General features: G+C 43.1%; 1 protein-coding gene across 1 annotated transcript in view; it reads left to right on the forward strand.

Annotated features, from left to right (window-relative positions):
* The window catches only part of CHRNA4 (cholinergic receptor nicotinic alpha 4 subunit), a 40,664-nt gene that overhangs the window by 9,035 nt on the left and 7,352 nt on the right, over nucleotides 1–24,277 (forward strand). Inside the window, exons 3-5 of the mRNA XM_075011413.1 lie at nucleotides 255–299; nucleotides 404–513; nucleotides 16,348–17,728. Coding sequence (XP_074867514.1) covers nucleotides 255–299; nucleotides 404–513; nucleotides 16,348–17,728 — 1,536 coding nt within the window. The remainder of the gene's footprint in view (nucleotides 1–254; nucleotides 300–403; nucleotides 514–16,347; nucleotides 17,729–24,277) is intronic.

Consider the following 24,277-nt stretch of genomic DNA (forward strand, 5'->3'; position numbering starts at 1 on the left):
CAAAAGTCTCTTTAGTACACGTTTCTAGGAAAACCTATCTGACAAATCCAAGTTGGTCTTCTGCCGAGACTGCCTTACTTTAGCCTCAGCTGTTTCGTGGTATCGGACAGATGCATTTTCTCCTATACTAAACCTCTGGAACATCTGCTTTTTTAGCTGAAAAATACATTTATTGCTGAGGTTGTTTCTGCTTAGCAAAATGGTCTGCCGTAAATATGCCTCTGGTTTCTGAGCTTGTGGCTTTTCCTTTGCAGGATGAGAAGAATCAAATGATGACCACGAACATGTGGGTGAAGCAGGTGGGTGAGCCCCAAAGATGCTTTCTTGTATTGACTTTCCATACATATTCTAATACTAACTCTTCCCAGTTCTTGGTCATTGATCTGTTTCCCCACCCCTCCAGGAATGGTATGACTACAAGCTGCGCTGGGATCCTCTGGAATATGAGAATGTTACATCCATCCGAATCCCTTCAGAACTCATCTGGAGGCCAGATATTGTTCTCTACAACAAGTGAGTTTCAGTGCCGTAGCTGGAAGGGAACTGAATTCCTTTAAAAGCCTGTTCTGCTCATGACACTGGGGAGACAGTTGTAAATTTTCTCTCCTTATTCCATTTGGTACTATTTTTGCCTATACAGGTTTTAATGTCACCATCACTGCTGTCACATCTGTAAGTCTTACACTGAGCAACATGACTAACACCTGTCACTTTTGGCTTGTTCTTTCTCTCCCGTCCTCTCCCTCCAGGAAGAACTTTATGTGCCTCGGACTGCTTTGTTGCGGGAAGGGCTTTGTTTTTGTTTTAAAGTGTATTTCTGTGATAATGAAGCTGTTGGACCTTGAGCTTCCACCCCGATTAAGTCTCATTCTAACAACCATCCACTACTGCCACTGGTTATAACAATGAATGTCTGCGGATGACGTTAAAATGGGGATAATATACTGGAGGAATATCATGAGTATCCTCTGTCCAACATAGGCTGAAAATGAACCCTGACGTTTTCTGGTTCTCACTGCTAATGGGCTGTGGTCTGTATTTCACTTCACAACCCCTTCTTCCCGGGCAGCAGTGCAATGTCCTCTAACATAGAACAAAGTGGTTCTCTGCAGAAAGTGATAGGAGAAAAGGAGGAGTGTTTCTGAGAAATAGTTTGCAAACTTACCTGTAGCTTCTTGGGCTGGGTAGCTGTTTAGGGTTCATTACTCAGGTTCTGGGATTAGTCCAAGCTATCTCAAGTGTGGTTACATCTGGATCTGTGTGTGAAGTTTGGGTGTCATATGGGCACATACGGTGGGAGAAGGTGGTTGCTTACTTAATACCATTGGACAATATTGGCCAAATTTGGTTCTGAATGAGCCCTATGCAATCTCTGTATCAAGCTTTCTAGGGTCAGATTCCAAAGGAGGAGTTGTGAGGTCATTTTTTAGCTGAGAGATGAGAGATCAGCACAGTTCAAAAGTAAGCTGCATGGCTGATGGGAACATCAGAATATGACTTTTGCACATTCTTGATTGCAAAGGAATGTTGGTCAGTCTAACAGTGTTTTGACCTGAATTTTGAGATCCTGTTATGCATTTTTGGTGCTGATTGAGATGGTTGCCTGCTGCCAGTGCCATTCTCTGTGATTTCTAAAAGCACCACAGGTTTCGGCCTAAATTATTATTTGTCCAAAAATTCCCACAGGGAAGTGTGCCATCCCTGGTTGAATAATCACTCTTCTTCATTCTTGTCTTCTAAAAGTTTCAGTTGTCCAGTCAAGGGGCAGAAACAATGCCATGGGACTTGGGGAGGGGACAACAATCAAACAGTTGGGATATGAATAATGAATCATCAATGGGCTAGATCTTCAAATGCACCATAATGGATGCTTGGCACATCTGGCGCAGGAGGGAACAGTGGTACAAGTATCATGTAGAATCTTTTGTTCCCTCATGCTGCAACTTGCCAGAAAAAAATAAACAAACAAACAGCCCTTGACATAACACAGAGTGTAAAGGCTGCTGCTAATTATATACCAGCAGGAGCACCAGGCCTTAACTCCTCAGCATGAACCCTAAATTTGAAGCAGGAGCTCATGGTGGTGGAAGGAGGTAGGATGAACCCTGCAGTGCTGTGTCCAGCTCTTTGCTGGTGGAGCAGTCCCTTTGGGATAATAGCATTGATTAGGTATGCAGATTAGGCATATAATCACACATCTAATTTTTTAACCCATCTCTACATTAGTATTGATGAAAGCACAATAGAAGCAGCTGCATTATGGGCTCCAAAAGTACTTTATATGAAGCACAGACTCTTCTCAAGATGATTTAAAGGGGACTGCTTCTCCCTGGGCTCTTCCTTTTTTTGTCTCCCCTACTTTCATTGTAACAAAGTTGCTTGTACTTGGCAGAGGTCTTAAAACAAGGTCTCTTCACATCTATACTTGCAGTATTCAAACTCAGGTTGTTGGAGTGCACGTGGCCTCGCTTGACATCTCTGACTGCATAGCGAATGTGTGCAAAGTACTCTTGGAACGTCAGACAAAAAGTGGCTTTTTAAATAGGCAACTCTTTGTGGCTGGGTATTGATAATGGAACTGTCTTCATTTTTAATTAGCAGTTGCATGGTTCCAGTTTGGTACATTCTCCAAGAAAGGGTTGCATTAAAAATACATATAGGAGGTATGTAGTTTTATAGTGTGTACTAAGGAAACTTTTGTTTTGAGGGATATTTTAAGGTCTAGCCAGGATGTGCTAAGCACATCACCACTGAGTGAGTGGGGCAAAGAATCTACACCTCCAATATGCCCCCATCAGAATGGGGGTAAGATTATTACATTAGTGCATCACTCCTCCCCCAGTTGTCTCCTGAGCACAGTTTCACTGGGACTTCCAGGGAAGCTGTCCAGCTGAGAACCAACCCCACGTCCCTGGCAAGGTCTCGCTTGGCAGGACAGAACCACTTTGGCTGCAGGAGTGGGTTGGTTGCGGGGTGTCTGGATAGGCCCCTTGAACGAGTTGACTTTGAAAATGTCCAAAAAATTGTTTGAAAAGCTTCAGACTGTCCTCTTTCAGGGCAAAATGTTGAGGTGTGAATATAGGTAAACCAACCCACTAGTCACAGAATCATAGAATTCTAGGGCTGGAAGGGACCTCAGGAGGTCATCGGGTCCAGCCCCCTGCTTCAAGCAGGACCAGCCTAAGTCTCATTAAACTCACTAACCTTAGTCTCGTTACAAGTCTGTCTGAATGCTACCAATTTGTGCTATAGGTATTTCCTTATATTTGGTGACAGGTATGTGTGAAAAATTATGTGCTGTTGACCGTTTTCCCTCTTTTTTTATCATCCATGGGCAAATAAATTTTGTTACATGCACCAAGGCACATGTGAATGTGCACCAACAATAGAAACACGACGACCTCTGTAGGCACTCTGCTAATCAGCTGGGTGGCAGCTGAATCTCTCCTGGGTGGCTACCCAAGCACTCAGCTTACAGGGAACACTGGCTATGGTGGAATGAGACAAAGGCTAGGGTCGGGGGGACTTTGGTTCTAATCCTAGTTACCGGACCTTCCTTCCTAGCATAAGATTATCATGTGTTCTGCAGTACACACTGTGAAGAGGAGAGATGCAGGCTAGAATGAAAGTCAGAGAGCCGTTAGTCATAGCCTTAAACTAAAGGAGGACAGTTCAAATGAGGCATAAAGCATCACTACCCAGCTGCCAAAACAATTCACAAACAATTATATTTTCCATTTGCTTGTTTCCAGGGCCTGATCCTGAACAGTGCTGAGTCTCGCAGCTGTGGCTGAAATCACTGGAGGTGGTTTGTGCCCAGCATTGCTGAAACTTAGGCCTACACAATTATTAATTCACAGGCACTCAGACCTTCTGCCCTGTAAGATAAACACTAATACATGACTAGTGGTTTAGTGGAGCCGAGGAAAGGTACAAACAAGCTCCTGGAATCTCTCCATACATATTGAAGTCCCTACATGCCACCAAGACATAGAGAAAGGCAATAGCCACATTCAAATCTTTTTCAGGTAGACTCTGAAAAAAATAGCAAACCCAGTTGTCAAAGGAATGGGTTTAGACAGAGTGACTGCATAAGCAATGGAATGAAAAATAATAAGCCTGCCTCTCCTTTACGCCAAGGAGCAATTTATTATTAGTAAGACTCAGTTAATCATTGGAATTGCAATAACACTAGTTATGCACTAGCATCACATGGTGGAAGGCACTGTACAGACACAAAGAGACAGACTCTGCCCCAAAGAATTTACAATCTAAGTGTAAGGCAAGAAACTACACAAGGATACAACACACGAGCAAGGAAAGCACAAAGACACCGTGGCTACATCTACAGCATCCCCCTCCTTTCAGAAGGGGTGTGATAATGAGCGAGTTGGGAAGCTGCTAATGAGGCTCTGCCATGAGTGTGTAGTGCCTCATTAGCCTAATGGCCACCACAAGTGATTGAAAAGTGCTGCTTTCGAATCGCGCACTGCCTGTGTAGACGGGGGCCTTTCTAAAAGACCCCCCACAGACTTCGGAAGCACACGAGTGGTCCTCGATTCGAAAGCAGCGCTTTTGAATTGCGTGCGGCCACCGTTATGCTAATGAGGCACTGCATATTTATGGAAGTGCTTCATTAGCATCTTCCCAACTCTGTCATTACCATGCCCCTTCCAAAAGGAAGGGGCTACTGTAAATGTAGTCCATGGGTATATCGACACGGCAAAGTTATTGCAAAATAATAGCCGTTGTTTTGAAATAATTTTCCTAGCATATACCCAATGCTATTTTGAAATAATTTTGAAATACCAGTTGGCTTATTTCAAAATAGGTAAACCTCATTGCACAAGGAATAGCACTTATTTCAAAATAGTGGCAGCGTGGACATTGAATAGAGCCGATTTTGAAATAAGCCATAGTGTGTCCCATGGCTCTGTTTCAAAATAGGCTCTGTCGTGTGTAGACACTCTCTTTCAAAATATTTAAGTTCTATTTCAAAATGCATTTAGCGTGTTGCAACATTATTTTGAAATAAGCTATTCTGGAATCTTTTTTCTGGAATTGCTTATTACAGAATAATGCTGTTATGTAGATGTACCTTGTCCGACATGTTGTAAGAGCAGTGATCTCTGCACACCAAGGCTACGTCTACACTAGTGCACTATGTCGAAGTAGCCTATTTTGACTAAGAACATCGAAATAGGCTACTTCGACTCGTGTCATCTACACATCCTCCAGGGCTGGTGCCATCGACGTTCAATGTCGAAGTAGCGACAGAGAATGTCGAAAGGAGCTGTCCTGGAACGAAATGCGGAGTGTCCACACACACACAAGCGCTCCCCGTCGAAATAAGGGCCAGCAAAGCCCCAAGCCGCTCCCTTAAAGGGCCCCTCCCAGACACACTCGGCCTGCACAGGACGAGATCCACAGAGCCGACAACTGGTTGCAGACCCCTTGCACGCAGCATGGATCCCCAGCTGCTGCTGCAGCAGCAGCAGCAGCAGACGCCCCCAGAAGCCCTGAGCAGTAACCATAGAGCCCTGCAGGGGCTGGACAGAGCGTCTCTCACCCCTCAGCTGATGGCCACCATGGAGGACCCCGCTATTTCGATGTAATGGGACGTGGATCATCTACACATGCCCTACTTCGATGTTGAATGTCAAAGTAGGGCGCTATTCCCATCTTTGGATAGGAATAGCGATTTTGATGTCTCACCGCCTAATGTCGATTTCAACACCGAAATAGCGCACAGTGCGTGTAGACACGACAAGTACTATTTTGACGTTGTTGTGCCAGCTACTTCGAAGTAGCTGGCTAGCGTAGACGCAGCCCAACTGTCTGGCTGCATTGGGATTTTCTTAAGGTACTTCAGCTGAGAAGCTTCAAGATGGCATTTGCAGTACAGTAAACTGGCCTGGAGGATAATTACAGGCATCTTCTCCCAGGCTTTGTGTCTTTCTGGCAGTGTAAGGCAATGTTTCTTAAACTTTTTAGACAATGGAACACCAAACAATATTTTTATGTGGAACAGTTTTGAAAATTAAAAAAAAAAAAAATTGTCAGACCAAAAAAATCCCCAAACAAACAGCGACATATACAGCAAACAACAAAACAAAGTGGGCAAATCGGTGGCAGGGATGGTGCTTGGTCCTGCCAAGAAGGCAGGGGACTAGACTAGATGACCTCTTGAGGTCCCTTCCAATTCTTTGAGATGTGTGTGTATCTCCAATCCAGTATCATAGCAATGAAGAAGTAACATCCTATCTAGTTTTAATAACAGAAAATATATTGCATCAGTGTGTTTTGACAAATGCTCACGGCACGTCTGCGAGTTGTTCACAGAATACCAGTGTTCAGCAGAACACAGTTTAAGAAACATTGCTGTAAAGGGATCTTAAAATAGCTGTAAGCATTTTATGGCTACTATAAGGCCTCTTTGTACTCCCAGCATGATGTAAAGGGAGTTTAGCAGTACTGAAAATAAGGCCCAATGATCTCACTTCAATGTTTAACTATTTTAATGTGAAACATTTTGGAAGGCTCCAACATGCTTACAAAGACTTTTGATTTTCTTTTGGATGAGATGCTGGGGGAAAGGCTTCAGGCTAGGATGCTCCACAAAAGCCTTGTTTTCTTTTTTAACTTGTGGGAATAGAGAGAAATGATGGAATTGAAATTGTGCTGAGATTCGAATCTTCAAGGAAATCATATCCCTTGTTGTCAGTGATTCTGTCATCTGAGCTCATTGTTGTCAAAAAGCTTCCATTTATGTGCTCTGGGGGCCCAAATTTAAATCAGTAAATTTGGCCAGTTTGGCCTACAGAGTATGTGGAGTTGTGAACATTCAGAAGGAATCTAAAACCAAACCAATGTCTTGGGAGAAATTAAAACACTGGGGATTTTTCAGGCTTAATAAAATAAGCTCTGAGACTCTGTAAATTGTTATTACTGGATCTCACGAAGCATATGTAAAACTGGAATATAATTTAATAGTGACAAGACAACCCCCCATTGCCTTTATTTTCTTTCCCAAGAAGGCCAGATGTTCCATAATTGAGGTTTTAATGGGTGTGAAGGTAGCTTACCCCAGACTCAATAAAGATGAGCAAATCGTTTGTAATGAATAATTTCTTAGACATGTTAATTGCCCACAAGCACTTTGCAGTTCCCCTGAATTTATTTGCTTTTCCAATTGTTTGTCAAATGATTTCAGAGAATAATTCCAGGGCTCAGATTTTCCACTGCTTTGCCACCCTTTGTAGCTCTTGGACCTGTGTGTAAGGCCTGCAAGATGCTATCATCAGTGAATGAGTGGAAAATTTGGAAGTAATAGCCTTATATAGCTCTGTCAAATCTATGCAGGACCATGCCCTTGAATCTACAGATTAAGCGGTTCACTGAGAATATTTTAAATTCTTCCTGGATGGTTGTAACTAGATATATGTGATAGCATTTCTTTTATCTGACTGAAGGAGTGTAACACTTGGAAGGGAGGGTTCTGGTATGAATATTTGCAATGAGATATTCAAAATTCCCTTTCTTAATGTTACTAATAAAATAAGTTGTTTCTATAAAAATTCCTGTCAAGTAAAACACTTGGTAAAATAGTGACAGGAACACACGAGGCATGATCACAGGAGTTCAAATGTTTACTAAACTGAACATTAGCAGGAAATATTTTGAACAATTCACTCAGTTCAAATATAGACACAAAGGACATCTGTACAAGGTTATAAGATGATCTGGCAGATGGCTTAGTTAGAAACCAAGAAAAAGTTGATAGTGTCTTTTGAAAGCTGGAGTGTTTTATTTTTTTAATTGATGCAATTATGTGGCAGAGGTCCTGACTGATCTGAAGGGCATTTAGAACTGAAGTTATCTTAACAGTGTGGCTATGGTAACACCAGCGAGTTTTGCTGACAAAGCTCAGATTTTGTTGCCAAAACTGGTGGAACATCCACACCCAAAATGCGTTTTGTTGACAGTTTGTCGACAAAACTCAGCACTTTCACCAGCAGCATTCTGCCTCTCAGCCATGAGGCATAATGCTGTTGTAGACAGATTTTATCAATAAAAAAGCTGTGCAGATGACCTGGGGGACCTTCTTTTGACAGACAGGGTGTCCAGAACAATGGGCACCCCATCTGCTGTGCTTCCGGGTGCCTGTTTTGTCGAGAGAGCGGACAGATAGTCCAGCCACTCTGTTGACAGAGCAAAGTGCTCTTCCAATTGGCTTTTGTGTGTGGCCGCACTGTGTCAACAGAAGTTTTTTCAGGAAATCTCTTCTGACAGTGACTTCTGTCAACAGATCACTGTCGTGTAACTGTAGCCTCTGAGTTCTGGGGCAATAGGGTGCTAATATCATTGGCAGCTGAAGAATATCTCCAGTGACATAAACTATGTCTACCAGTCTGTTAAAAACACAGATAAAAGATGGAACCAATTCATTATTTACTGGTCCCCAAATGCTGAAAGTGAGATGACAGGTAGAACAAAAAATAAAAAAGGCAAAATCTTCACACAAATTAGACATGCAAATACATACATAGTTATGTGTCGTCAACAGTTTAGAATGATAATGGCATAGAGTGTACATTTACAAAGTCTGGACAATACCAAGATGAGAGGGGTTGGACATGCTCTGGAAGATAGGGTTAAAAGTCAGAATGGTCTGGACAAACTGGAGAAATATAAGTAAATAGGGTGAAATGCAAGGACAAATACCAAGGACTCCGCGTGGGAAGGAAAAATCAGTTGCACTCACACAAAATGCCAAATGACTGTCTAGAAAGGAGTACCGCAGAAAAGGATCACAACCTGAATGTGAGTTAACAATATAACACCATCACAAAAGAAGCAAACATTCTGGGATGGATTAGCAGAAGTGTTGTAAGAAAGATATGAGAAGTAATTCTTCCACTCTGTACTGATTAGGCCTCAGCTGGTGTATTGTGTCCTATTCTGGGCCCCATATTTCAGGAAAGAGGTTGGCAAATTGGAGAAGGTCCAGAGAAGAGCAACAAAAATGATTGAGGCTCTAAAAAAACATGACCTATAAGGGAAGACTGAAATAATTTGGTTTCTTTAGTCAGGAGAAGAAAAGACTGAGAGGAGATGATATAACAATTTTCAAGGACATAAAAAGTTGTTACTAGGAGGGAGAAAAATGGTTCTCCTTCACCTCTAAGGATGGAATCAGAAACAATAGGCTTAATTTGCAGCAAGGGAAGTTTAGGTTGAGCATAAAGGAAAACAGGTGTGTATGCTTAATAACTCTTCCAAACAGAAGATCTTACCAGTCCTTAGCAGTTAGTACTCCAAAAGCTTTTTCTGACTGTGTAGAAAAAGTCAGGAATTGTCTATAAAGGAAGCGTCTTTAGCATATATTTTTGCTCAGTTAACGCCAAAAGCCCTAGCAACTCATGTGCTCAAAATATACACATTTTTGCAGTGATATAAGCCCAATTATAAATGTACTGTTCCATTAATGAATGATTTACTCATGCCTCAGAGATCTCATTAAATGCTGATGAGATTCTGGTTTCTTATCAAAGTTTAAAGGATAAAAACAATAGTAGTGCGTATTGAAGTGTCACACATGGTGAATGTTTCATTGGTCAGTCTGGTTTTACTGGAAGGTAAAATCAGGCAAATAGATTTGTTCTAGGCAGCAAACTGGAACAAAAATGCCCAGGCAAAGAACAGGGTTCACGTCATTGCATTATTCAATCATTAGCGACTAAAATGCAATAGGAGTTATACCTGATTTTATAGATCTTTGGAAGGCATCGAACCAAAGATAGAATGGAATTGAAAATATTTTACATTAAAAGAAAATAACCCTGAACAATTTCAAATGAGACCCAAACAGTTTTTGGCTTAATACTGGTCATTTTAGCGACTTGGCCAAAAAAACCATTTGGCCATCTGTTTGTATTTTTAACAAAAGTCAAAATATTTTGTGGAACCCAGACACTTTTTGGAAAAAAAATATTTAGTTAAACCTTATTTTTCCATCCAAAGCCAGATCAGAGTTCTATTCCGGCTGTGTCGCAGACAGCATGGCTGACAATCAACGGGAGCCCCAGGGCAAGCATGGGGTCAAGGGCAGTCAGCCCTTAGTGCCACCCAGAGTGCAGTGCTGGGGTCCCCTCCTTCTTCTTCACAGCCACACAGAGCTGCCGCCACTGCCAAAGTAGCTGTGGTGGTGGCTGGAGTTCTGGGCCCCTTTGAAACATTGGGCATTTGTCTCCCTGTCTGTGGGCCTGGCCACACACTTCCTTGGTGACCCACAGAATTCTGCCACCATTACTCAAGATGAGACTGTGCCTCACATCATGAGTATTTCCACTCATGTCCAATGGATCACCTGTGGATTCATGTTACTCAGCATCAGAGTGTTAAGAACCTTTCAGGGCCTCTGTTTCCCTGTTGGCAGTATAGGAACCATATTTTCCCACCTCACATTTAGGTTGTGCCGCTTGATAGTTAAATTGCCAAGAGATTATTTCAGGCCAGCCAATAGACTGAGCCACTGGGTATATAAAAATAAGATCTCACAAAGCAGGTCTTTGCCACGAAAGTTTATGCTCCAAAATATATGTTAGTCTACAATGTGGCACAGGACCTCTTGTTGTTTTTGAGGATACAGGCTAACTCGGCTACCTCTCTGATACATTTTCCTTTGGTGACTCTGCCTTTGCGGCTAATTAATTGCTTTGAGGTGGCATAGTGGAACTCCATCATGAGGCAAGACGTATCTTCAGTGAAACAGCCATATATGTTTGCGTTAATGATGGGCTTATGTGTGTGTGAGGGATGATAGGTGAGGCGAAGAGTCTTCCCTATGGTGTCATCGGGGAAATTTGGGGTCAGAGCTTGAACCGCTAGGAACTGGCTTGACGTAAGGATTGTCAAGGATTATAATAGACATAGGGGATAAATGAGGAGATGGATAGGGGATTACAATGGAGCATGAAGCATTTGGAACTTGTGTTTGGAGATGCATCGGAATATTGTCCTACCCTTGCAGCTGTTTGTCTGCAAGCAACATTAATGGAACAACAACAGTCAATTCCTTTATTAAATCAATGACTTGACAAATATGAATGGTGCATTTAGGCTTTCACTCTCTCCAGTCTGTGGGCACATCAAAAAGGAATGTGCTCATTACTAGCACCAATTAGCATAGCAGGCACTTAATGCCCTGCATTACTCTGAGATCCTTAACTCATTCTGTTTGATTGGGAGGGTGGCAGGGGAGGGTTTGGAGAAGGATTGCTTTTAGCAGTATTGTTATTCAATGAAATGTGAGGGGATATATTGGACAAAGCACTCTCTAAAATTGACCTTGTTATTTTGCAAGTGTTCTTATTTGCAGGCTCAAAGGCCTGCATAAATTTGAACAAACAGAGGCCCAGAAGGGAGACAGAATTTCACAGAGGCAAAACATGCACAGATTTGTGCAACTAACCTGAATTGTTGTGTGTATTTAGGACCAACTTTCAGGTCTAGTGAAAACCTGGCCTTAGGTACTGCTGTGAACTTATGTCATGAAGGGGGAAAAGGAAAAACATTTGCTGGTACCTCAAATCTATTTAATTATTGCTGGCCTACATATAGTTTTACTTGAAAAATTCTGAAGACAAAGACTGGAATGTTGTTTTTCGCTTATGACATTACAGCAAGATCCCAGAAAATGATTTCTATAAAACCCTTACTACTGTATACATTTTCAGTATGTTTTCAGTATGTTATAAAAAAAATCATTTAACCAATGTCTGTCTGTACTCATTTTTCATTCCTCTGTCTAATGCACACTCATTGCACAACTATTTTGAACTCCTTTATATTTAAAAAAATTGCAGTCCACATTTACCAAAAAAGCATCCCCTTGCCCCAGAAATTCCTGTGTATGGGCCCTGGATGCAGATCAGGCTTTGTGATCTTCTTATGGCTGGATACATAGTGTAACCCCAGAGGCACTGAGACTGCATACGATGGAGAGTGAAGTCTCTGCTCTACAGCCTTGGCTGAGAGCCAGCTGATCTTTAGCTCATCTGGTAGAGCACAGGGCTTTTGCCCCAGTGGTTGCAGGATCAATCTCTTCTGCTGACAACCTGGGTCCATCAGTGTTACAATAGGAAGAAACGTCATGTGATGCAAAGCAAGTGGCAAGCAGCATTGCTAATAAACAAAACGAGCTAGGAGGAGAAATCTGCTAAAAACTTAAAATACGTTATTAAACCTGGCGTAGGTAGGGACCGCTTTTTCTGCAGCCAACATGTCCACAGCTGGTGTTGATAAAGGACAGGGATCCCACAGTCCTGCTCTGTTGCTTCAGGGCTCAGATGCGATGTGACAGCTGGGGCACAATAGGCTAGTGCGCAGGAAATTAGAGTTCTTTTGTTTGTCTTCAGCGGAGAATGAGAAGTGGTCCAGGGGATATTCTTCAGGGCTCGCTTCCGACTGCCGGAGGTAGGGCTGGAATCATGGTTGAGACACAGAGATGGTGAATGAGAAATGCAAGGACAATTTAAGAAATGGCATAGCCCTCATTGCGGTAAGCCCATTCCTTCCCATCCGGGGAAACAGGTCTGTCAAACTAAACTCCACAGGCATCACACCATTGAGATGCACAGTGACAACCCATGCCACAGTGCCAATCTGCAGTGCTTTGCAATCAGCCGCAGTATAAAAGAAAAGGTTGGGGAAATGATAACCTCTATAAAACCATTGTCATGTGCACGAGGCATTGGCTATGATGGATGTACATTGTTCCAAGGGCTTTAATACAGAAGTTAGCAGCTTTTGTGTTTGGCTCTATTTATTGGATAGTTCTCTTTTTTGGAAAATGGCCTTCCCAGATAAAATATTATCCTTATTACTTGTTAAACTGAAACCTACCGACCTCATTGTGCTCAACCTTGTGCAAACTTTTAATAAGAGTTGCTGCCTAAAGACCTGACAGTTTAAATAAGTAAGACAGAACAAAGGTGGAAGAAAAGAAAGATTAACTCTGATTATGCAGAGGGAGAATGGAGTCCCCAGGAGTATAATTATACTGTAATAAATCACCTGCAGCTGGACCAGGGCTGCTGCCTCAGCCTCATGGGGCTTCAGGCTGTGGGATTATAAACTGCAATGTAGATGTTTGGGCTTGGGGTGGAGTCTGAGACCCTGTAAGGCAGGGGTCTCAAACTGCTGGCCTGCAGGCCATCCCCAGGCACAGCAGTTGTGGCATCTGGCCTGGGAGTCCTAGCCTGCCAGTACACCAAGGCTGGCTTGCACAAATGCTCTGGATGGGGATGGCCTGAGGGCTGGGACTTTGAGACCCCACTCGTCAGGGAAGATTGTCCCAGAATCTGGGCTCTAGCCTAAACATCTAGGCAACGTCTACACTACAGCAACCTTTTAAAAGAAGTCCTTCCAGAAGATCTCTTCAGAAAGGTCTTCTTTCAAAAGAGTGCATCCACATACAAAAAAGTGGATCAAAAGAGTGACCAGCTCTTTCAAAAGAGCATCCACACAGCCCCAGCTCTTCAAAAGAACAGGCCAGGGATCAAAAAAATCAAGCACCATGAGGACTGCGCTTTCAAAAAATGGGTCTGCAAAGGGTCTACACGGTTTCTTTCAAAAGAAGCTTTCGAAAGAAGGCACTCTTCCGGAAACGGGAGTGGAAGTGCGCTTTCAAAAGGAATGCCGCTTTCTTTCGATTTGATTTTGAAAGAACACTTTTGTGTAGATGCTCCACTGGGTATTTTAAAATAGCCCCTTCCTTCAAAAAATATTTTGAAGGAACCTGCTAGTGTAGATGCAGCCCTACATGGCAATTTTATAGCCCGCCAACCAGAATCTAAGTCTGCTGACACGCACCACCAATGAGTGGTATTGTGATGCATAGACACACCCAGATTTTAAGTGTCTCCACTCCACCATAAACTCTGTGTTTGAGATGGGCATAGAACATAAAATTGGGCAGTCAGCTTAGGTATGATAGAGATAGATACATTAGGGAGAGTGTCCAGAGCAGAGCAACACAAATAATAAGAGGTTAGAAAACATGAGCTATGAGGAAAGGTAGAAAGAATAGTGTCTGTTTTGTCAAAAGAAGATATGGCTTACAGGGAACCTGAAAATAATAGTCTTCAAACGTGTAAAGAAGACAGTGAGCAATTGTTGTCCATATCCACTAACTGTAGGCTGAGAAGTAATTAGCTTAGCCTGCAGAAAGAGCGATTTAGTTAGATATTAGGAAAACGGTTTAATACTAAGAATAGTGAAGTAGTAGACTGTAGAAGCCCGGTCATTGGAAATTTTTCAAAACAGGTTGGACAAACACCTGGCAGGAATGGTCTAAATATTCCTGCCTCAGCTCAGGGGGGTGGACTAAATGATCTCTTATGGTCACATCCAGCCCAACTTCTCTATGGCTGGGTCTACACGAGCCCCTTTCTTTCGAAAGAGGCATGTTAATGAGTGGGTTTGAAAGATGCTAATGAGGTGCTGCAATGAATATGCAGCACCTCATTAGCAGAATGGCGGCCGCGGCGATTCGAAAGTGCGGCTTTTTGAATCGTGTGCTGCCCCTGGAGACGGGACCTTCTGAAAGGACACCCCCCCAGTTTTTGAAAGCTCTTTTTCCTATCTGGTGTTAGGAAGAAGAGGATTTCGAAAACTGGGGGGTCCTTTCAGAAGGTTCCATCTCCATGGGTGGCACGCGATTCCAAAAGCTGCACTTTCAAATTGCTGTGGCCGCCATTATGCTAACGAGACGCTGCATATTCATTGCAGCACCTCCTTAGCATCTTTTGAACCCGCTCATTAACATGCCCGTTTTGAAAGGAAGGGGCTCATGTAGACACAGGGTATGACTCTACGATTAAAACAGCTTTGATTAGTTCACCACAAACTTTGGTGTGTTGTTACTAGAGATGGTTGCAGACCAACTTCTCAGGTCTAAGCAACCACCAATGTGGTGGCATTTTGGATCTGGAGCCAGTTCTGAATTGTTCAGCTGTGACCCATCTCCAGTAGACAGATGTTTTGTAGGGTCAACTATGCACCAAAGAATTTCAGGGCTGAACAAAACATACGAAACCAGAAATATAACAATATTGCAAATTATGCCACATCTGAATGGGAACATTTCCCCAGTTACCTTGTCATGAAAAACATTTATATTTTAAAGCAACTTACATGTGTGGACTTCATTTCCTAGTAATTTTGAATTCCCCATTGTTGCCAAGATACATTTATTGCTTGCTTTCAGGCTTGCTGCATAAGGAAATTGAAGGCCTGAAAAAATCTAGTTATTACCATGTAACAATAGTGTACTGAATAATTGTTCTTATTGCTACTGCACAAAGTTGAAACCTACAGATGTGAATGTTAGCTGAGCAAGGGAAGTTGTAGACTATATGTAGAACTCAGTGACTGGGGAATCAAGAGTTTGATTTCTGTTATTATTAGTGTTTGGATATTCTCCCTAGATTTCCATATATCAGCCATCACATTTCGTTCCAGTCTGCATAGTGTGTAGCCATGCTATGCTGACGGCATCATGCTGCCATCATTGTAGGATTTATAAGCTACTTACAAACTCATGCCAGGTCAGTAGTTAGTAGGGTTGATGGACATCCCACAATCTGTGGGACAGTCCCACATTTCAATCGGCAGTCCCACAACCTGCATTTACACAAAAAGTCCTGCAGGGCTGCTGGGGTCCCAGCTGTGGAGTGGCCTGGGTCTCTCCATCCCTGGCCGGGATTCCCATGACTGGGGCTGCTGGTGGGGTTCCATGTGTCCAGCCTAAGCCTTCTGAAAATCTGGCCACCCTAGTAGTTAGACATAAGAATGCAAAGAAAATCTAGGTAGAGTGGAAGTGTTGTTACTGACTAAACAGTGGATACAGTTCCCTGTGTTAGGTTTGAACCAATACCACAGTGGTGCAGGGGGGGCACTTGGCATCTGGAAGGATTCTTTCCTTGGTGAGATGTAAAGTAAAAGCCCTGGTCAGTTCTGAACTTAAGAGCTTGATTTGCATGAGGTGAGCCTGCTATTTGAATGCCTTTGCTAGTACCTGCAAATCAAACATTCATATATGCAAACAGTTTCAAAACCCACTTGCTAGCTGACCCATGCCCAATTTTCATGCACCTCCCTAGCTCTTGTATATGCCAACTGGGAAAAAAAAAGACCTTAGAACTCACTAACTATCCCATTGCACATTTGACAGGAGTTGGGACAACCCAGAAATTCTGAAAGTGTGAGCCATTTTGCAATGTTTGTGAACTGATTTTAAAGGGATTGGTTTCTAATTCCCTCTTTATCTTATTTACCCCTTAGTGCAGATGGGGATTTTGCAGTCACCCACCTGACCAAAGCCCACCTTTTTTATGATGGAAGAATCAAGTGGATGCCCCCTGCTATCTACAAAAGCTCCTGTAGCATTGACGTCACCTTCTTCCCCTTTGACCAGCAAAACTGCACCATGAAGTTTGGCTCCTGGACTTATGACAAAGCCAAGATAGACTTGGTGAGCATGCACAGCCACGTGGACCAACTGGACTACTGGGAGAGTGGTGAATGGGTCATCATCAATGCCGTAGGCAATTACAACATTAAAAAATATGAGTGCTGCGCAGAGATCTACCCTGATATCACCTACTTCTTCATTATCCGGAGGCTGCCCTTATTCTACACAATTAATCTGATCATTCCATGCCTCCTAATCTCCTTCCTAACTGTCTTAGTCTTCTACCTGCCTTCGGAGTGTGGTGAGAAGATTACTCTTTGTATCTCAGTGCTACTCTCATTGACAGTGTTCCTGCTGCTCATTACGGAAATCATCCCTTCTACCTCCTTGGTCATCCCCCTGATTGGAGAGTATCTGCTTTTCACCATGATATTTGTCACCCTGTCCATCATCATCACCGTCTTCGTGCTCAACGTGCACCACCGCTCCCCCCGCACCCACACCATGCCCGACTGGGTGAGGCGGATCTTTCTTGATGTTGTCCCGCGTCTCCTCTTCATGCAACGACCCTCAGTGGTGAAGGACAATTGCAAGAAGCTCATCGAGTCCATGCACAAAATGGCCTCCTCTCCGCAGTTTTGGTCTGAGAGTGAAGTGGAGCCGAAGTTGACTACCTCCTCTTCAAACAGCCCTCAGAGCAAAGAGACATCCCCCACCTCTTCCTTCTGTGCGCATCTAGGGGAGCAAGGCAAGGCCCAGTCTGTAGGAAAGTCCCCATCTCTCCAGTATTCTGTGCTACACACAGAGCCTGGACAGGCGAGCTGCACCTCCCTTCAGCCCCCGTGCCATCCACTGGGTGACACTCAGTCCACATCCATCTCCAAGGTCAGATCACTAAGCGTTCAGCAGATGTACAGCCCAAACAAAGGAGAGGATGGGAGCATCCGCTGCAGATCCAGGAGTATTCAGTACTGCTACCTGCAAGAGGAGGCCTCCCAAACCAATGGCCAGACCACGGGTTCTCCAGCTTCTCAGCGCTGCCACCTCAATGAAAAGCAGCCCCAAAGCAAAGCCTCCCAGTGTCAATGCAAGTGTAAAAAGAATGAGGCCACCCGCTCTTCGGAGCAAGGAACCAAAACTCACACCACCAAAGAGCAACATGTTTTGCTGATGTCCCCTGCCTTGAAGTTGGCTGTGGAGGGGGTCCATTACATTGCAGACCATTTGAGAGCAGAAGATGCAGATTTCTCAGTAAGTACAACTGGCTACCTCTTGCCCCTTGTGATTGCCAACCAGTGGTGTAGTGGATGCTTCTAAAACTAGCTGAAAAGCTGGTCAAACAATCCCACCCCTTTTTAGTGTCCCCATTTGTATGGGAAAAAAATCAGATGCTGAAACAGCTCAACCGCTTTAGTTATATCCTTGGCTGGGATCCAGCAAACGAACATTGGAGGCTCACGGTGTCTAGCAAGGGTCAGGTTAGCAGTGCTGCTGTGTAGCTGATGCTTATTTCATTATCTAGCCATAAAGGAGGAGATGGTAGCTTATTGTCAGGAACCACCTCTATCCAGTGGGGCTGACAGCTACTGTGGGTTCTGGAGCCAGCTGGGCTCTGCACCCCTGGAAGGGGCAGGGACAAGGATGGAAGGGGTGGGACCTAGGGCAGTCAGCTCTTAGCACCACCTGAACTGTGGCTGTGGCCCACTGACTCCCTGAGAGCTGCATGCAGCCAGAGCAGCTCTACAGCAGCATCATTAGTCCGGGCTCCTTTTGAAACACTTGGCCTTGGGGCAACTGGCCCTTTCGCCCTCCCTCCCCCCATCAGCAAGCCTGGCTGCTGGGCTTTCCCCTCCTTCCCTTGGAGCTGTGCAGACCAGCAGAGCAGTGCTGCTGTGGTGCTTCAAAGGAGCCCACTGTACCCCTTGGAAAAGCCTGGCCTCAGGGCAATTGCCCCCTTTGTCCTCTCCTCCCTGTCCCCCACCCTTGTCTCTGTCATCATACTTCTAATCTTAGCAGCCACCATGTAGTTTTCAACTGACTGGCTTTGCTTACGGGTGCCGTGTGTGTTCCTCCACACTGGGTCTTCTTAAAAGAACCATTGGCTCTAACCTTAGCATACTGCTGCTCAAAGTCAGAGCTTCACTGTTTGACCGCCCTGACAGTTAGGAACTTTTTCCTAATGTCCAACCTAAACCTCCCTTGCTGCAGTTTAAGCCCATTGCCTCTTGTTCTATCCTCAGAGGCCAAGAAGAACAAGTTTTCTCTGTCCTCCTTATGACTCCCTTTTAGATACCTGAAAACCGCTATCATGTCACCCCTCAGTCTTCTCTTTTCCAAACTAAACAAGCCCAATTCTTTCAACCTTTTTTCATAGGTCACATTCTCTAGACCTTTAATCATTCTTGTTGCTCTTCACTGGACCCTCTCTAGTTTCTCCACATCTTTTTTGAACTGCAGTGCCCAGAACTGGACACACTACTCCAGCTGAGGGCTAACCAGCGCAGAATAGAGTGGAAAAATGACTCCTCGTGTCTTGTTCACAGCACAACTGTTAATGCATCCCAGAATCATGTTTGGTTTTTTTGCAACAGCATCACACTGTTGACTCATATTTAGCTTGGGGTCCACTATAATCCCTAGATCCCTTTCTGCTGTAGTGGTTCCTAGACAGTCTCTCCCCATTCTGTATGTGTGAAACTGATTGTTCCTTCCTAAGTGGAGCACTTTGCATTTGTCCTTATTAAACTTCATCCTATTTACCTCAGATCATTTCTCCAATTTATCCAGATCATTTTGAATTATGACCCTATCCTCCAAAGTAGTCGCAACCCCTCCCAACTTGGTATCATCTGCAAACTTAATAAGTGTTCTTTCTATGCCAATATCTAAATCATTGATGAAGACATTGAACAGATCTGGTCCTAACACAGACCCCTGTGGAACCCCACTCTTTATACTTTTCCAGCAGGATTGAGAACCATTAAGAACTATTCTCCGGGTACGGTTATCCAGCCAGTTATGCACCCACCTTATAGTAGCCTCATCTAAATTGTATTTGCCTAGTTTTTTGATAAGAATATCATGAGAGACCGTATCAAATGCTTTACTGAAGTCTAAGTAGACCACATCTACCGCTTCTCCCCTATCCACAAGGCTTGTTATCCTATCAAAGAAAGCTATCAGATTAGTTCAACAAGATTTATTCTTTACAAATCCATGCTGTCTGTTTCCTATTACCTTACCACCTTCCAAGTGCTTGCAGATGATTTCTTTAATTACCTGCTCCATTATCTTTCCTGGCACTGAAGTTAAGCTGACTGGCCTGTAGTTTCCTGGGTTATTTGTATTTCCCTTTTTATAGATGGGCACTATCTTTGCCCTTTTCCAGTCTTCTGGAATCTCTCCTGTCTCCCATGATTTTCCAAGGATGATAGATAAAGGCTCAGATACCTCCTCTATCAGCTCCTTGAGTATTCTAGGGTGCATTTCATCAGGCCCTGGTGACTTGCAGACATCTAATTTTCCTAAGTGATTTTTAACTTGTTCTTTTTTTATTTAAACTTCTAACCCTACCCCTTTCCCACTAGCATTCACTATGTTGGGTACTCTTTCGTCAGTCTTCTCAGTGAAGACCGAAACAAAGAAGTCATTAAGCATCTCTGCCATTTCCAAGTTCCCTGTTACTGCTTCTCCCTCCTCACTAGCAATGGCCCTACCCTGTCCCTGGTCTTCCTCTTGTTTCTAATATATTTACAAAAAGCCTTCTTGTTTCCCTTTATGCCTGTAGCTAGTTTGAGCTCATTTTGTGCCTTAGCCTTTCTAATCTTTCTCCTGCATTCTTGTGTTGTTTGCCTATATTCATCCTTTGTAATTTTTCCTTGTTTCCATTTTTTATACAATTCCTTTTTTATTTTGAGATCATGCAAGATCTCCTGGTTAAGCCAAGGTGGTCTTTTTCCATATTTTCTATCTTTCCTACACAGCGGGATAGCTTGCTTTTGGGCCCTTAATAATGTCCCTTTGAAAAACGGCCCACTCTCCTCAGCTGTTTTTCCCCTCAGTTTTGCTTCCCATGGGACCTTACCTACCAGCTCTCTGAGTTTACCAAAATCTGCCCTCCTGAAATCCATTCTCTCTGTTTTGCTGTTTTCTGTTCTACCCTTCTTTAGGATTGTGAACTCTATGATTTCGAGATCACTTTCACCCAAGCTGCCTTCCACCTTCAAGTTCTCTACCAATTCCTCCCTATTTGTTAAAATCAAATCTAAAACAGCTTCCCCCCGGTAGCTTTTTCAACCTTTTGGAATAAAAAATTGTCTCCAATACAATTCAAGAACTTACTGGATAGTCTGTACCCCACTGTATTAGTTTCCCCAACATATATCTAGAAAGAATGAATGGTGTGTAGACGCTCCATGAGATTTTTCTTAAGAGCCCCAGCTTTTTCAAAAAAAACTTGTTAGTGTAGACGTAGCTGAAAAGAGAGAACTAAAAGGGAATCTCTGCTGCTCATGTTTTGGGAATTTGACCAAATTTTACTTCACAGGTAGGCCTCTCTTACAAGGGGAAACATCACCCTCTATTTTCTAGTAACTATTGACTGTGCATAATCTGCAAAAACTCAGCAGCACAGGGTTCTTTGATATGACAGGTAATACTGTGATGTTAGGAGCTGATCTGATTCTCCACAGTTCTGAACCTGGGGTAATTATCTACATCAGTGTCCAGTTAATGCGAAGCAGTTGTCAAGAACAGCATTGATGGTATATGATATTTGCATGCTGGAAATGGCTATGCTGAAGGAACAAGGAAGTGGGGACTCAAACCCTGCTCTTTCATTGCGAGAGATGTGGGTACCAATCCTTGTTTAAGCCAGTGGTGAAAAAGAAATGTTGTTTATCCCAAAATTCCCTAATCCACAGCATAGAATTGCAACAATTTAGCAGAGAAGACAACCAATTACTGCCCCAGGTGAGACTGGAACTGGACTAATATGGGGAGTACAGGCCAGGTCTGATGTGAGATGCTAACCCAGAGCCTGCACAACCTCTGGTGGTATCAAGCCACTATGGCTGTGTCTACACTACCCAAAACTTCGAAACAGCCATGCAAATGGCCATTTCAAAGTTTACTAATGAAGCACTGAAATACATATTCAGCGCCTCATTAGAATGCCGGCAGCCATGGCACTTTGAAATTGCCGCGGCTCGTCCAGACGGGGCTCCTTTTTGAAAGGACCCCGGCAACTTCGAAAGCCCCTTATTCTTATCTGCTGTTAGGAATAAGGGGATTTTGAAGCTGGTGGGGTCCTTTCGAAAAGGAGCCCCGTCTGGACAAGCCATGTCAATTTTGAAGTGCCACAGCTGCCGGCATTCTAATGAGGCGTTGAATATGTATTTCAGTGCTTCATTAGAAAACTTTGAAATGGCCATTTGCATGGCCATTTCGAAGTTTTGGGCTAGTGTAGAGACAGCCTATGTGTAGTGACCTCTTGCATGTATTGTAGCTCCCTCACCAAGCTGATGGCAAGGGAACGTGATAGTTAGTTATGGTAACGTTTAATGGAAAGCATTAAGCTCTCATGAAAAAAATCACTTGCTGTAAGTAGAACCAGAAACTTTACCCAGTGGTAGAACAAGCCACTGGAGCTGATCAGCTGCAGCAACCATGCACTTAAGGCTACACTTCTGTTGTCGGTGTCTAAATGATGATATTCAGTGCGGCATGTGGTACCTTTGTACATTTATCACCAGTAAGCATTTTAGTTTGTAAGCTCCTGGGGGTAATGATTGTGTGTATAGTTGTATCATGTACAGTGCTGAACAGTGACTTACATAGATGACAAGTTTCAGGGAAGTAACCATGTTAACCTCTTTCAGCAAAACCAATAACCTTATAGACTAACAAGTTTATTAGAGCATGAGCTTTTGTGAGATACAGCTTGCTTCCTCAGATGCTTCACACGAATGAAAGGGATACAGAGATGGAAGTATAACATCAGTGCTAATTGAGTCAAGGTGGATGTGGCTCACCTCTAACAGTGATAAGAAGGTGAGAGCACCTGAAGGGGAGTTTACTTATTATAATGAAAGGGTCATTCCATGTCTCTATTCAAACCCATTCTGATCATATCAAATTTGCAAATGAATTCCAGCTCAGCAGTTTTGCATTGCAGTATATTTTTGAAGGGGGCATTTTTTTGGTTTGATTTGGTTTGGATTGTTTATTTTTCCCCCTTAAGAACAGGAAGGTGCAAGTCAGTAACTGTGTTCGGGGAGATTCAGTGCTCCCCCACTTGCTTGTACATGATACCACTCTTGATGTCTGATTTGTGTCTATTTATTCTTTAGAGTATAGACAGTCTGGTTTGTCCAGAGTACATGGCAGAGGGGCATTGCTGGTATCTGATGGCATTGATCACACTAGTATATGTGTAGGTCAACAAGCATGTGGTGGTATGGCTGATGTGGTTAGGTCCTCTCTTACAAACAGCCCCTCAACCTGCAACAAATACTCACCGCCAACTTCACATCCAACAACACAAACACTAACCCAGGAGCCAATACTTGCAATAAATCACATTGCCAGTTCCGTCCACACATCTACAGGAGTGACACCATCACAAGACCTAACCACATCAGCTATCTACATAAGAATGGCCACCCTGGGTCAGACCAATGTCCATCTAGCCCAGTATCCCATCTTCTGACAGTGGCCAGTCCCAAGTGCCCCAGAGTGAAAGAACAGAACTGGTAATCATCAAGTGAGCCATCCCTACTCATTCATTCCCAGCTTCTGATAAACAGACGGGAAGGGACACCATCCCTGCCCATTCTGGCTAATAAGTATTGATGGATCTATCCTCCATGAAGGTATCTAATTCTTTTTTTGAACCCTGTTGTCGCCTTGACTTTCACAACATTTCCTGGTAAGGCATCCACTGGTTGACTGTGTGTTGTGTGAAGAAATACTTCATTTTGTTTGTTTTAAATCTGCTGCCTATTAATTTCATTTGGTGACACCCCACTCTATGTTCTTGTGTTATGAAACTTCAGCATCAGAGACATTACAATTTTGCTGCTTTGCTTAGAGACCTACCCACCATTGCAATGGAAAAAGAGTTTTTGAAGTGTCCGTGATTTTTTTTTAGTATAATTGCCACAAGGGACATATTTCTACATTAGAAGAAAATAGCTCATTTAATGAAGAACTTGAATCAAAAAGAAAATGGGAAAGCAGGAAGGATCAGTCTGTTACAAAAACGTCTGCATGTAAATCCATGCACATTGTCACGCTTAGGGAAATGACTGAAAATTGAATACCTCCACCATATGATAGAAATGCCATCACAGATATATCTTACAGCTTGTGATGAGCAAGACAAGTGGTATGTCAAACTGAGCTAGAATAACCAGGTTGCCTTTTCATTACCACCTTGCATTAACAGAACACAGTCACTCATGTTAACACAATCCTACCTATTTATGCTCAACGAAAAACACTATTTCCTCTGAACAAATGAAGGTTTTTGCCAGTAATTAGTATCCCAGAATGATACACTGCTGGTAGCCTGCATTACTTGCTCTATGTCTATTATTTAGGATGCTTGTTTCAGGAACAGATGTTCAAGGTTTCTTGGAAATTAGCATTGTATTGTGAGAGGAAAAACATCCTCTATTATAGTAAAATAAAAATGGTAGGACAAAGGATCTCTGTGTTTAAACCATCAAAACATTCCATTGGCAGAAGATTCTAATATTTTGGAAATAAGTTGCTTTATACAATGTTATAAAGCTAATG

This window comes from Carettochelys insculpta, chromosome 17 (genome assembly GCF_033958435.1).
Source record: "Carettochelys insculpta isolate YL-2023 chromosome 17, ASM3395843v1, whole genome shotgun sequence".
Lineage (NCBI taxonomy): Eukaryota > Metazoa > Chordata > Testudines > Carettochelyidae > Carettochelys > Carettochelys insculpta.